Source organism: Cervus canadensis, chromosome 4, assembly GCF_019320065.1.
Source record: "Cervus canadensis isolate Bull #8, Minnesota chromosome 4, ASM1932006v1, whole genome shotgun sequence".
NCBI lineage: Eukaryota > Metazoa > Chordata > Mammalia > Artiodactyla > Cervidae > Cervus > Cervus canadensis.
Window position 1 is genome coordinate 19702934 of NC_057389.1, and position 16170 is coordinate 19719103.

The following is a 16170-nucleotide window of genomic DNA, read 5'->3' on the forward strand; positions in this document are numbered from 1 at the left end:
ATTATTCCAAAGGTTTTTGAAGGGGTTGAGTGGTCCTCAAAGTTGTAAGATACCAAAATCAGGATTAAGACAAAGCATATACATGTATGTATAAAGATCTGTTAGATTTCAAGACTACAGAGAACTTTAACAAGAACCTATCAGAAAGACCTAGTTGACCATGGCTCCTTCCCATGTTCTCCTGTAGCCACTCTCCATTCACTCTGACAGTCTTTTTGTATTTAGGCATCTTATGAATGAGGGTACCTGCCAAAATCTGCTCCCCCTCCCAAAAGCATCAGACTCCTTAGACAACTGTGCCACACTCAAACGTTTCCACTGATCACATTCTTGATCAAAACTTTCATAGTTCCCTGATTTCACTAGGTATTTTTAATTTGTTACAATCTAACAAACTAAACTATGGTGAGGTCTCAATATAAATGGCTATGAACTGTTTGATACATCAACCCACCTGAGAAAAACGGTGTCTATCGAAGGGACTGAAGAGGCACCAGTTCTTTATTTAAAGAGAGAATTAGAGGAAGGAGAGGTTTAGACGGTGTGGCAGGAAGACAAAGGTCTTCGTGGTGCTTCTTCAGTCGGAACCCCGAGTCAGCGGCTCCCACCACCTACCAGTAGAGTTGCCGGGTACACTAGGGCTGACGAGGCAGTGGGCGCTCCCTGGATGTACTTACAGGTCACCGTGGATGAGTCCATAGGTCTGCGGCATGCTCTGATGATAGACTGCTCTCAAAATGACTATGAGGAGGACCACCACTAAAGCTGGGAGTCCCCAGCTCAGGAGGAGGAAGAGCAGATAGCGCCTTTCGGTGTGTTCATCATTCATCACCAGCACGTACCAGAAATTCACAGACTAAGGAGAAAAGAGAATGTAAAATGAGCAGGTCTGACATCTCAGGACACACACTCACATGGCTGAGACATCAAGAGTTACTGACCGACAAAGGGCCGGGATCTACTCACGGATTCAAGTTCTGACTTGATTTTTTAATTAGTTCACACATTCATTTTTTTTTCCATACAAGACATTCAGGGTATCCCAAAAGTCTGAAAACATTAGGAAATACTCAGTATATTTGTGTTACTTTATATTTTGCTTCATTTGTTTTGATTTACTCTCAGTCATAATCAACTGTCATTGTTCTGTAAATGTGTGCTTGAAGAAACCCACGCTGATATTCAAACCTACTTTCCATGTGAACAGTTCCGTGAGGATGATGAAGCAAACGGTCCTTTGTTCCAGACTTTTAAACAATTTTTTTACTTGTTGATCAGGTGGTAGAATCAGACACTGTTCCAGGGAATGGGGAGACATGACCACAGCCCCAGGTCTCAGTTCCCAGTGGGAGACAGATAAGTAAACAAACAATGTTTGCACAGAGAAAAATGTACTGTGATGGGCTAGGTTTTATGGCCATTTTTCTTTCTCAATTTATATTCTCTTTTTCATTCATTTACTTGATAAACATTATTGAGAGCATACTAAATTTCTAAAGCCCATCTAGGCATTGGGACTATAACAGTAGCAGAGATGACAGAATTATTTACCTTCTTGAATCTTCCTTTCCAGACAGAAGGAACCTGAGGCCTAGAAATGTTACTCTTGGTCCCAAATCACAACTAGCCATGTATGGAAGTTAAATCTAGAACTTAAATAGTCTGCCTTCTAGTGTTCTTTTTCCATGAGAGTACTTATGTTTAATTATCATTTATTACAGAAACAACACTGAAATCATATCAAACGTATTTCACACAATGATACTTATCCACTAGCTAAATCCCCTTCCTCAACTACATTATGGCAGAGAGAGTGTGGGTACAGATTAATCATATGTATACGTTTTTATATGATAAAGGGATAACTTGGGCAAGCGACAACAATCCCACTGCCTCAGTTTCTTCATGCATACAGCAAAGTTATAAAGATTACATAAGACACTATATACAAAGTGTTAAGCACATAGTCATCACTGGAAAATGTGATCGCCTCACTTAAATCTCCCATTAAGATGTCAGAAAGTGTGAAAGACAAAAGATAAATAGTTAAAGACCAAAAGTACGCAGTGATACAATGGAAACTCTTCTATGTGAAACCTAGTGTTCCTGGGAAGGATTTCAGATGTTTTACTCAGGCTTCCAAGTAAGATTCTATCTGGACCAAATTAGCCTTGGGGGATTAGTATTGATTGGCCTAAAGCAGGAAAGTATAAAAATGTTTGGTTACTTGCAGATTTTTGTGTCTGAATTTTATTTCCTGTCAGCACTCCGTATCTTTGTGTACATTTGCTTATATCTGCAAGTACGAAGCCTGTTTTGAGTTGTCGCTTATGCAAATTTGTTCTGAGTTGTTTTTTTTTAAATGGTCCAAGAGGCTTTTTTCCTCCTTTCTATTTTAAGTTAGGTGGTGGTGGTTTAGTCCCTAGTTCAGTTCAGTTCAGTTCAGTCGCTCAGTCATGTCTGACTCTTGAATCGCAGCACACCCAGCCTCCCTGTCCATCACAAACTCCCGGAGTTTACTCAAACTCATGCCCATCGAGTCGGTGATGCCATCCAACCATCTCATCCTCTGTCGTCCCCTTCTCCTCCTGCCCCCAATCCCTCCCAGCATCAGGGTCTCTTCCAATGAGTCAACTCTTCGCATGAGGTGGTCAAAGTACTGGAGTTTCAGCTTCAGCATCAGTCCTTCCAGTGAACACCCAGGACTGATCTCCTTTAGGATGGAATGGTTGGATAGTCCCTAAGTTGTGTCTAATTCTTGTGACTGCAGCCTGCCAGGCTCCTCTGTCCATGGGATTCTCCAGGCAAGAACTGGCGTGGGTTGCCATTTCCTTCTCCAGAGGATCTTCCTGGCCCAAGAATCAAACACAGGTCTCCTGCATTACAGACAGATTCTTTAGCAACTGAGCTACGAAGGAAGTCCTTAGCGAAGTGGCATGACCCAAACAGGTGGAACTGGACTGTGTCTGATGCTAGGGTGGTTGATGTTGTCTGTTTAAAGAAAGAAAATTCATGCCAAGTAAGGATGACTAACCCATCCCCAAAAGAAAAGTATGGGTCTTTTATTTCTTTTTTTTTTTTTTTTGGTTTTCCAATTTTGTTGATTTTTTTTTTCATTTATTTTTATTAGTCGGAGGCTAATTACTTTACAATATTGTAGTGGTTTTTGTCATACATTGACATGAATCAGCCATGGAGTTACATGTATTTCCCATCCCGATCCCCCCCTCCCACCTCCCTCTCCACCCGATTCCTCTGAGTCTTCCCAGTGCACCAGGCCGGAGCACTTGTCTCATGCATCCAACCTGGGCTGGTGATCTGTTTCACATATGATAATATACATGTTTCGATGCTGTTCTCTCGAAACATCCCACCCTCGCCTTTTCCCACAGAGTCCAAAAGTCTGTTCTGTACATCTGTGTCTCTTTTTCTGTTTTGCATATAGGGTTATCATTACCATCTTTCTAAATTCCATATATATGCGTTAGTATACTGTATTGGTCTTTATCTTTCTGGCTTACTTCACTCTGTATAATGGGCTCCAGTTTCATCCATCTCATTAGAACTGATTCAAGTGGATTCTTTTTAATGGCTGAGTATATTCCATGGTGTATATTGTACCACAGCTTCCTTATCCATTCGTCTGCTGATGGGCATGTAGGTTGCTTCCATGTCCTGGCTATTATAAACAGTGCTGCGATGAACATTGGGGTGCACGTGTCTCTTTCAGATCTGGTTTCCTCAGTGTGTATGCCCAGGAGTGGGATTGCTGGGTCATATGGCAGGGTCATTTATTTTATATTGACATTGTAATTTTATATATATATATATATATAAAATATATATGTATTGACGTTATAACAAGGTAACTTGGTGGTGCAGTTGGTAGAAGAATCAGGAAAGAGAGTACAGACTGGTAAATGACTTTTAAGTTGATTCATCATAATAAAGATCAGGGCATGTCCAAAATGTCCACTTTTACACAGGTGAACGTTAGTTCCATCAGTTAGAATCACTGAACCTTTCAGCAGCTGTCTGACCTTTCCCTCAGATAAGACTGAGACAAATGTAATTGCGTTGTCAGATTTATACATGCAATGCTTCTGCTCCAAAGAGCTCAAGTAACAGTGTCGCTGAATTCTTGAATACTCAGTTAAGCAAATCCAGCTCTGAATGTCATGAACTTTTGTCAATTAAAAAAAAAAAATCTCTTTCTTTCTTGAAAGAATCCAATTATTAAGGTCTACTTGAAGGACAGTATTTACCGTTGTATGACTTTTTATTTATTGTGGTTAAAGAGTGGAAACGTTATGTTATGAAACAACATTTAATTATTCTGGGACATAGCATATGGCCTAAATCTAAGATTTGTTTTGACCAACTCACTTTATGTTTTCCTTGAATTTTAAATATTTTAATATAGTATGTATGGGAGGTACGTTCTGGAAAGTGTGCCCAGGTCATCAGCCCTCTCTCTCTGAACCCTGTCTCTCTCCTCACATCCTCCCACCCGCCGCCAACACACGCAGGGTGTGCTCATGACCCTGCCCTTCTGCCAAGGCTGTGGATCTGGAGAGCCTGACCCAGGCTGGACCTGGCACTGAATGCCGTGAAATTTTGTGAGAGTCTAAGCTGGTCGACTTAAAAAAAAAAAAGAAGAAGAAAACATACGAACTTTAGTGGTGAGAGTAGCAAAAAGCACAGTGAAGAGAGAAAGTGTGTGTGTAGAGAACGGACAATGCCTTCCATTCCTGCTCACTGCTTCTGAGGTCCAACTATACGTACAGAGCATGGGTTCAATGAGCTAGCCTATATGCTTACTCTCCCTTTTATGATTTGAATGTCTGCTTAAATTAAGTTAGGTTCCTTCATTGTTTTAAAAATTTGAGATACATGTTGCTCTTCTGGAGCATCTGTGTTAAAAGTTCCAGTTACTGCCATTCTCCATAATAAGGTGGGAGGGGGACATTTGAGATATATTCCTTTCCTTGTAATCATGGCTCCTCCTTTGTAATCGGAAGAGTATCAAGAGACCCTTTTCTTTGCGTGCTATTTTTATGTTGACAGATATACAGCATGTGTGCCTCAGTATCTATGTCTAACCAATGTTAGAACAAAAAAGTTATGAAAATTCAACATAAGTTAAAAGGTGTCCCTCTCACCAACATGCTTCACACTGAGAACAGCTTACCACACACACCTATTTCCTGCTAAGGACAAACTGTGAATTGCACGGTCAGTATCTAGGTCTCCAATTACATTTCCAGCTCTAGTTTTAAATATTTTGTTAGAACCATCTTATGGACCATCTCAGGACATCTTATTTAGATATAAGGAAGCTGAGGTGGTGAGAGAAAAGCAAAACTTTTTCATATTTGGGTTAGTTATAAAACAAAGCATCTTGTGAAGAGTAAGGTTAAGATTTACTTCCATAGAAAGTCATACAAATACTGATGATTTATTATTTACACAAGGCTTACATTTTGTCTTCATTCCCCGCCCCGCCCCCCCAAATGTATGTGTTAGTGGAGTTGCATACTCCTTGTTCAAGCTTGGAGATAACCCACTCTCTCATTTGCCAAAACTAAATGAGAATTTACAAAGGACATTCAGAAAAGAAATGGCTGAAACATACCTGTGAGCCATGGAAAATTAATTGGTGTATACCTTGTAGTACCTAGTAAAATGCTTTGCGTACAATCTTTATTGAGAAGCATAAAATAAATGAAGATGTACACAATTTCAATATTTAACAATTATCACTGAACTCAGTAAAAACTTCATACTTCAAACTTCATAACTTCATGGTTGAGTTATTCAGTTTACTCATTTATATGCTACCTTCCCAGAAAGAACTGTTGGATTGACTTGAACTCCTAATGAGAAGGGTCAGCCTGTTGTTTAATATTTGATTAATGGTGTCACCAGAAACCTTGCACTGATATATAACATCAAGTTTAGTCACAGATCACGGATGCTATTAATTTTGTTATTACCATAGGTTCTTAGTTATTCTTTCAGAGGAGAATCTAAGAAATGTTATCATGTGTCCTTGTTCCAGTTATCCTTCCTTTTAACAATTTTTACAAGGCTTTGTGAAGATTGGAGAATTCAGTATTTCCTGGGTATGTCATTTTATCTTGATAATTACCAGTCTGTTGCCCTTAATACCTTTGATGTTCCCTCAAATTAAATCAATGATGAAGGAAAAACACAGCTAATATTAGCTTTTCCCTTCCTGTTGTTATGCTCTGGTACTAAGTAGTCTTTCTACCAAGGAATAAATCTATATACATTTGGTTCTTCATAACCTGATTTTACAGAGAAATTAAAGTACAAGAGGTGAATACTCAAGTACAACTGTGAAATGATTTCTAACCTTATTCTACTATTTAAAAATATGTTCTTCAAGTAAGCTTTAGTTTCAAAGTAAAACATTATATTTTTTATTAAGCTGTGTCCCTCAGCATGAAATGAAGAGACTGCAAGGACAATCCAGGCATGGATATTAACTGAAGCATTTTTTAATACAATTTAACTTGGTGATAGGAAATGATCCTAACACTGGGTCAAATGAATATCCAGGCAAAATTAAGTTTCTACTTACCTATATTATATATTAATATCACAAATAATTTACTTGTGATTTATTTCCTGCGAAGATTAATTCATGGTCTGGCTATCCATCTGGTAACATGTTTCATGTAGATGTTAAGAGCAAAGATATTAGTTTTAGGAATTTATTCCATGGATATTCTATAAGTAAATAAATTATTCAGAGTGCAAGGATGTTCAAGAAAACCTTGTTTACAAAAGCAAAAGTAACTGGAAATAACCAGAACTTCATCACTAGGAGATCAGAAAAATAAATTATGGAATAACCATATTATAGTATAGAAAGGAAAGTGTATCAGGATGGGATAAATTTATATATACACTATATACATATATATATACACACACACACTGTATACAAACATATATAGACTATATACACACACAAACACACATATGCACTTCTTTATTTATAAACATTTATATATTTGTGGAATATATCTGGAGGCATACACAGGAAATGATTAACAGTGTTTACCTTTGGGAGTAGGGTGAGGGTAGAGCAGAGGGTGGAAAGCATATGAAAAAGGGAGAAATAGACGTAACTCTGCTGGTCAAACGAAGTGGGAAAGTGTTTCAGTAATTTCACAGAGTGATCTTACATAAAGAGCAAACAGAAGGATAACTCAATTTCCATAGGCAAGGAGGGAATTTGTGAGTTGTATACCTCTTAAAAAACAAGCAAAATAATTTGTTACTCTATTCCCATCATGCACAATATGATTTCCCTGTCAGAGAAGAGGGGAGCTTAAAGAAAAAAGTCAGGAGAAGGGAAAACTAAAGAAACAGTCAAGGCCACCAGCTCTGGAGCCGGCTATGCATCACGTGTGCACTTCAGTAAAGAGGTTAGAGGTTATCAGTTAGTTCAGCTCTGCAGCGAGTGTCTGCCTCATTCTGTCAGCCCCCTCTTTCCCCTGTATTGAGCTAATTCTCTTTTACAAAACAAAGATGGGAATTATATTGGAAAAAGAATATTCAACATGTTTCAAAATCCATGAATTATTAGCCTACGTATTTTCCTAGCCATTAGTATGGTACATTAATACATCTGGAGTGTGCAGTCCGTCCCAGGAACTACTACTCCAAGCTCTTTCCATGTATTCATTCATTTTGCTTTTCCACAGTCCTCAAAGACAGGTACCGTTATTATAAATCTACAAATCCAGTCATTCAGTAAGAAAATCCAGGCTCGGAGAAGTTACGCAACATGTTCAACTGCAAAATTGTTCTTCACTTTGAAACAGAATCCAATTTTACTACAATGTACTAAAAGTATGATATAAAAGTAAGCAACTCTCCAAGATAAATTCATTTAAATCCATTTATTCTAAGATTGCAGAATTGATGCAGATCAAATAAATAGTCCTTACATGCTGAGCCCAATGATTAAGTTAGTAATTAACTTTTTTTTTTTTTTTGGTTTACTTCACTTAATATGGTAACATTATAAGCTATTCATACACACACATATATCAAATTCTCTATGTTGCTAAAAAATATGAAGTAGAATTATTAAAATATTAACATCCTTTCAGCTATTTCAACTTTGTTCAACTAATAAGACTGGATTAACAGTAGTCTAATCTTTTATGTAATGTTTCAAAAAAAAATTTCAGCTTTACAAAGAAGATTTTAGTAGACAGTATTTTATAAATGGGAAAATACAGGTTAGTAAAGCGACAACCTTTGACCACAAAGTAACTCATTAGAGGTAACCTACCTAGAATGAGAAGTTACTGAATTTCTCCCTTGTGGTCATACCACAAACCATGAAAAATGTGTGGTGTACCACCTAAAACACATTAAACTTCACTGGTACTTTAAATAGTTTTCCTAAGCCATTAGCCATACAGAAATGTAATTACCTTGTTAAATATGCATCAGCCACAATCATATTTACTCAAAACTTGAAGACATATAGAATATACTAATCTCTATTAAATTGGGTGAAAATTTATATGTGATCCTATTAACATTCCCCTAAAGCAAGAGATCCACCTAAAACATTATTTGAAAGTTGGTCATTTCCTGCTGTTTGAATTTATTTCATTGAGTAGATGCCCTCTACTTTCAGATTCAGCTTTTTCAAATTTGAAATTTTTATTGGCTATAAAAGTTCTTGACGTGAATCAAAATTTGCTTCCCTAATTTTTGACCCATTTTTCTGGCTCTTCCAAATGAAGCTATATAGTCCATTCTTTTCTTTCCTATAGCAGCCCTCCCAGTAATTTGTAGACAGCCAGCCCATCTCCTTAAGTTGTTTCCAGGTTAGTTATCTCCGCTGCCTCCAAGTTTCTTATCAGACTATCTTTCAGCTTCTCATTGGCTGGTTAAAGTTCTTGCTGAAAGTAGCTACAGGGTGCCAAGCTTGTCTGACTATTGTAGATTACAACGTAAACAGGGCTCCCTCAGCTGCCTCCATACTGTTATTTATGTAACCCAGGCCTGTGTTTCTGTAGTTAACTTCTGTATGCTTTAAGCAATCTGGTCACACATTTGATTGCTACTGAGTTTGGGTTAAATTAAAATTTCTAGTTGTTCACATTAACCCCCATCAGATTGTCTTTCACTCTCATTTTCAAGCTGTCACAGCACAGTTTCGCTATATTTGTTCTACCTTTACTCTTAACACAGGCAGCTTATATGTTAGCTAACTTTTCAGCTCTGTATCATCTGCATACCTAATAAAACAGCTTCCTGTGTCTTCATCCAGGTCATTCATCAAAAACTGAATAGGTCAGGGACATGGACAGGGGCCTTCAGCAAACCACTATGGACCTCAGTTCAGGCAGATAAATAACAACACACACAGGATGCATATAAAAAGTTCAACTTAGATAAACTGCTAAGGAAGATCAGAGAATCTTGCAAATGCAATTTTAATTTCAGCAAGTATTTGTTTTATGTTGTACAGTTTAGCTTTACTTTTTAGTTGTTTGGTGGGAGGTTGGAGAACACCATAAACCTTCCATAATTAGAATTTCTCAAAGAGTTATAAAACAATAATTCTATGAGGTAGGAATTACTGTCCCCATAATGCAGATTTAGAAACCAAACTTGGAGAGAGTCAATAACTTGATTAAGGTTACAAAGATAATGACAGAGCCAGAATTCAAACCCAAGATGCAGGTCTCTAATTGTTCCAACTAGTTCTATTAACTAAACAGTTCGGTTTTCTTCTCCTTCAGAAGTGAAGTGAAGTGAAGTCACTCAGTCGAGTCCAACTCTTTGCAACCCAATGGCAGGCTTCTCCATCCATGGGATGTTCCAGGCAAGAAACCTGGAGTGGGTTGCCATTTCCTTCTCCATTCTCCTTCAGAGCTAACTATAATATCATACCTGGGAAAAGATCCCTGCCTTGAGTCTGTACAGTGTTCTCTCTTAATAGTATCACCTCACTTTCCTCCAAAATTGCCAGATGGTAGAAATCCTACATTCTTCTTATTAAACAAGAAAAAAGAATATACAAGGGCCTGAATGCATCTGTTTACATAAAAAAGTTCACATGCATACTCAGAAACACATAAAAAATTATTTCTCATGAAAGACTGAACATTACCACCATGTAGAAATCATTTTCAAAGGCAGCATATTTTAGCTGACCTACTGAATTAGTGACATTAACAGTGCTTAAGTGGATCCAACTCTCAATTAGCCTCTTTATCAAGCAAATCACCACTGGGCAATAGAACCTGGAATTTGAGTCAGAAAAGAAGTGTTCAAATCTCTCCTCAACAGGTCCCAGTTCCTTATGAGAGTATGCTGGGTCTCTTTTGGTCTTACTCTGTACTCTCCCAAAGTGATCTCTTCTAAAGCAAGGGCTCCATTTTCCAACTCTAAGCCAGTAGTCATCTAGTATATTTCTCTAGCATGCACCTCTGTTCTGGAATTTCACCTCTGCATATTCCACTTCTCTCAGAGTCTCCCTTGGAGAGCTCACAAGAACTTCACACTCAGCTTGTCTTAAAAAAAAAACACAACTCACCATCGTGCGCCAATCTCCAGCAGTCGTTATTTCAGTTCAAGGCACCACTATCCATCCACTCACTCACACGGGAAACTTGGGTAAGCAACCTCTGCATCACTAATAATGAATCTCTAATCCTGAAGTCCTACTTTAAAAACCAATTTTCAGAAGCTGTTCACTTTCCTTTGTCTCTTCTGTTCCTCTTTGGTTCACACCACTATGTTCTTTCCCCTGAATCCAGTTAAAGCTGCTTAAATGGCTCCCATTTCAACTCTTTCTGAGCTCAATTCACTACAACAGGGAGCTTTTCTAAAATCCAAACCTCATCATGTCACTCTTTTGCTTAAAAATAATTCCATTGACTTCTCCTAGGGAAAAAAATTTAAATTTCTTACTATGTCTTATAGGACCCATATCACAAGCCTCATCTCCTACCACTCACTTACATAATTCTACTAGATCTCTTCCCACTTCCTCAGATTCACTATGCTTTCCAATGCTGTACAGTGTGGAAGATTATTCTTACATTGATCTCCTGGGGATGCAGTGATGGGCATATGGAATTACTTCCGTTTCAGTATAAAGAATGTCAGATACAAAGGCCACTCCCTCCTGATGCCCTGGGAAGTTGCATGGGGTAGAAGGAGGAAGTGAGATACCAACCTGGATGAGCATCCAGCTAAACTGGCAAAGATACAGGTAATGTGTGACGGCAGCAATGGCTGAACAGCTCTCCTCTGTGAGTTGGGGACTTGCATATGCAGATGCCAGAAATACAATCTGTAAGAAACAGATACCTTTATTTTTAAATCATGTTAAAGTCAATTGAGAATATTTTAAAAAACCCATTTTCTTATTTGAATCAACGATTCAATGACTCAAAGGGAAAATAAGTTGATTTGTTTCCCAAACTGAGAAGACTAAGTGATCCTAAAAACAAAAATACATGGATTTTTTATGTTTCTAAGAAAAAAATTAATGATATGAAATTATGCTACATGCTGTTTTGGAGTGTCATTGGAAATTCTCAAAGTAAATCTTGTTCTTATCATGGATCGACAAAAATCATATGAAATATATTTCCCTAAGTGCAAATGAGAAAATAGAGTGGAAGTACCATTCTTTGTGTGAGTCAAACCTCATAGGAGAGAAAAAAAGAGGCAAAATTTCTAAGTTTATTATCATCTGCATCATCTCGTTAGGAAGTAATTCATGTAACAAAATAGACAAAATAAATCTTAAATTTCAAACCCTACAGTTACCCTAATTCTTGGCTTTTTATTTCAACTGCCTTCAAGTCTGTTCAAAAGTATCCTTCACAATAAGATCTCTGACTACACTATTGAAAATTATATCCCCTTTTCTTCTTTATTTCCCACTCATGTGATCACCTGACTCTCCTTTTTTTTTTAAATAGCACTTGTCACTTTCTAACACACTCAGTAATTTATTTCTTATGTTTCTTGGTCATTTTTAGTCTCACTCATTAGAATGTAATCCCTGTAAAGACAAAACCACTGAATGTTTTACTCACTGTTGTACCCCACTCACATAGCCCAGTATCTGGAACATAGTAAAGTGAAGTGGCTCAGTCGTGTCCAATTCTTTGCGACCCCATGGACTGTAGCCTACCAGGCTCCTCTGTCCATGGGATTTTCCAGGCAAGGGTACTGGAGTGGGTTGCCATTTATTGGGGGTACTCAATAAATACTTGTTGAATAAATGGATAAATAAATGAAGTGAAACACTCCTGTTGATTTTTATTATTTTGCATTTTCTCTATTATATGACTACTGTGTTAAATTTTATAATGGAAAGTATACATGGCAATAATAACATACCGTAACATTGCAAGGGATAAATTCCCTCCTTCTTTAGGACAGAGACCAAGTCTTCTTGACTTAATATTTTTATAAGCTACCACTATGCTTGAAATATGCCTGAAAATGATTGTTGAAAGAAAGATAGATTCCAAAATGATAAAGGGGTGTTGAAAGGAGAAAACTAACTGACTTATGTCTCAAAATAGCCCAACTTCTAAAAAAGAAACACAAATATCATTAGTGCTTCTTGGATTTAAAAAAATGAGTAATGTGCTCAAAATAGGAAATACAAATATCATAAGTGCTTCTTGGATTTAAAAAATGAATAATGTGCTCAAAATCAAATCAGAGTATTGTTTCTATTTTCAAATAAAATACGCCCCTCTCCCATCCACTTGTCTCAAACATGTGTACATTAAATTTTCTCAAAAATTTCTGCCCGAAAGTTTTCCCAGGATGGGGTCACTGTGGTGAATGACAGGATCTGGGATGAGACCTCACATGCTTCCAGCATCACTATTTCACAGGGAAAGACTAACCATAATCAGTCTCCTCAGTCAATTACAGAAGAACCAAAATGCTAATTAATAAATTTACAGTAATATGTATCTCATGCCATGCTGACTCTTTCCTCTTTGGAAATATTTATTGAGTACTTCCTGTACCAAGTATAGGAGAAAAAGAATCCTGCCTTTTTTTCTTTTTCAAGCTATGGACACTGAACAAGTCAGTTTACCCTTTTGGGACTAATTCTCTCATCAGTATAAGGAAGAAGTTAGAAAAAAATTAACTGTAAAGTCCCTTTCTATTTCAAAATCCCAGTATTCTTTTTCAAATGAGAAGTATTCCTCTTTCAATTTTTTGTTTATTTAGTTCTAGATTGGGAGTATCTGTTGCTCACAATAAAATAAAAGCAGACACTAGGAATGAATGTCTCATTATTTCCTAACAATCTGGTATAAATGAGTTCCCTGAATAAACAAAGTCAACAAATTGCCTTTCTAGAACATATCACAAATAGCTTTTGAATTAATTAGGGCTTACCTTAAAAACATGCTCAGATTTTCCTAGATTTTTAGCTTTTAAGTTCTGAATTGTAATATGTCATAAATTTAACCTTCCTAAATTGTACAAACACATTCTTTACCAGCTGAGCCACAAGGAAGCCCAAGAATACTGGCGTGGGTAGCCTATCCCTTCTCTAGCGAATTTTCCCGACCCAGTAACCAAACCAGGGTCTCCTGCATTTCAGGCGGATTCCTTACCAACTGAGCTCTCAGGGAAGTCCATTCTCTTAACACCTTCCTCAGAACACTAACAATGAACAACAAACACCAGAAACTATGCCTTGAAAGACTCAAGAGACACAGAACTATGAGATTCAGTCCCCAAAAATTAAAAAAAAAAATTTTTTTTTTATTGTATGTTCTTTCTTTTTACAAAGTGGCATCTTTTCATAAAGATTTTATAAGAGTACTTACAAATCTCTCTAATTCAGACTTTATAGTATAGATTGTGTGGAATTTATTCTGTAGTTTTGTTCTGATCAACCTGAATAGTTTCCAAGATAAAACAACAAAACAACAGCATAATTCAAGCTGGAGGGATTCCCTGGTGGCTCAGAAAGTAAAGAATCTGCCTGTAATGCAGAAGACCTGGATTCAACCTCTGGGTCGGGAAGATTCCCTGGAGAAGAGAATGGCTACCTACTCCAGTATTCTTGCCTGGAGAATTCCATGGACAGCGGAGGCTAGCGGGCTACAGTCCATGGGGTTGCAAAGAGTCAGACACGACTGAGAGACTAACATTTTCACTTTTCACTTTCCCAACCGTAACTGAATATGCTTAGTTTTATGCATTCTATGAAACTATTTATAAATGGTACACTAATTTAAATGATTCTTATTCTTCTCACTGTTTATTTCTCTGAAACAAATCAGTGCAAGTCATTGTTTAAAACTGTATTTATTTTCAAAATACAATTTTAACACCTAAAATTTCATCCTCAAGATACTTCTTCATGTTTTATTATGTTGTAATTTTTTTCTAAATCATAAGACTAGTTACAAAACTATTTGTGTGAACTATGAACATTCTTCCAGAATGTTCTCTGAATTAAGAGAAATGCTTTTTCTTATAATGGGAAAAGATTGATAGATTGATAAGCAAGAGAAGGCTGAGCTCTTAATAAACATCACAAAAACAGGGATGAGCTAAGAATACTTGGAGAACCAGCAATTACACATTGGGCCTATCTAAAGCTAAATTAAAGTGAATTAAAACACAAATTAAACAATGAAAGTAAAGTAAAATCTCCTAGCATATTTGGCTCACCTATCCTTAAGACACTTAACCTAAGAGACAGGAAGTTTACCACTGATTTTTTACTCAAACATATAGAGATGACCAGGAAAAAGGGATATTCTCCATCAGTTCTCCGGATACACTAAGTTGAACGCCATAAGAGGAAAAAATATTTTTTTCAATGGTTTTCAATCATTCAAGTGTTGACCCATTCAGTAAGCAAAGGTTGGAGTGCCTACTATCTACAAAGCACTTTACTATCTATGCAAAACGAAGAATCAGTTCAGTTCAGTTGCTCAGTCGTGTCTGACTCTTTGCGACCCCATGAACTGCAGCACCCCAGGCCTTCTTGTCCATCACCAACTCCCGGAGTCCACCCAAACCCATGTCCATTGAGTCGGTGATGCCATCCAACCATCCCATCCTCTGTCGTCCCCTTCTCCTCCTGCCTTCAATCTTTCCCAGCATCAGGGTCTTTTCCAGTGAGTCAGCTCTTCGCATGAGGTGGCCAAAGTATTGGAGTTTCAGCTTCAACATCAGTCCTTCCAGTGAACACCCTGGACTGATCTCCTTTAGAATGGACTGGTTGGATCTCCTTGCAGTCCAAGGGACTCTCAAGAGTCTTCTCCAAAACCACAGTTCAAAAGTGTCAATTCTTAGGCGCTCAGCTTTTTTTTATAGTCCAACTCCCACATCCACATATGACCGCTGGAAAAACCATAGCCTTGACTAGACAGACCTTTGTTGACAAAGTAATGTCTCTGCTTTTTAATATGCTGTCTAGGTTGGTCATAACTTTCCTTCCAAGGAGTAAGAATATGATGGCAGAAAACAGTGTACAAGCAAGGTGCTACATATTTTCTCTTGGTTTGCTTATGTGTGTGTGAGTACACACACATGTGTGTCATGTACTACTGATGTGAAGTCTTATTGTTTCTATCTCAATTTTGTAAATGATGACAGAGGATCTGATAGGGGAACTAACTTGTTTAAGGGTCACTGAACAAGTGTTAAAGTGGAATTCAAATCCTGGTGCTCTGATTTGTAAAACCAGTGTTCTTTCTAGAACATCATGCTGCTGCCCCCCCCCCCCCAAGCTATTCAACATCAAGCAGGAGTCCTATCTCAAAGTCCTGAAATTCTAGTTTACTGTTTCTCAACCTTTTTTAATCCATGGGCCACCACAGGTTCACAATGGCAACGGAACATAACAACTATGGCAAATATAACATTACTCTTAATTCTATATTGATACAACATATATACATCTTAACTAAAAGAAAACTATATTCCTAAAAGAGAATATCTGATATATTTTGTTGACAACATAAAATTCTTTCTTCTTCTGGTTGATCAGAGCTCTATTACAACAGCTAAGGGAGGACATGGGCTTCCCTGGTGGTTCAGCTGGTAAATAATCTGCCTGCAATGTGGGAGACCTGGGTTCGAACCCTGGATTGG

The 16170-nt window shown here is 37.5% G+C and overlaps 1 protein-coding gene across 1 annotated transcript in view; it reads right to left on the reverse strand.

Moving 5' to 3' along the window:
• ADGRV1 (adhesion G protein-coupled receptor V1) overlaps positions 1-16170 on the reverse strand; it is a 541109-nt gene that overhangs the window by 174497 nt on the left and 350442 nt on the right. The window contains exons 84-85 of the mRNA XM_043464669.1: positions 11246-11362; positions 678-856 (exon numbers count right to left, since the gene is read on the reverse strand). Of these exons, the coding sequence (XP_043320604.1) occupies positions 678-856; positions 11246-11362 (296 nt within the window). The remainder of the gene's footprint in view (positions 1-677; positions 857-11245; positions 11363-16170) is intronic.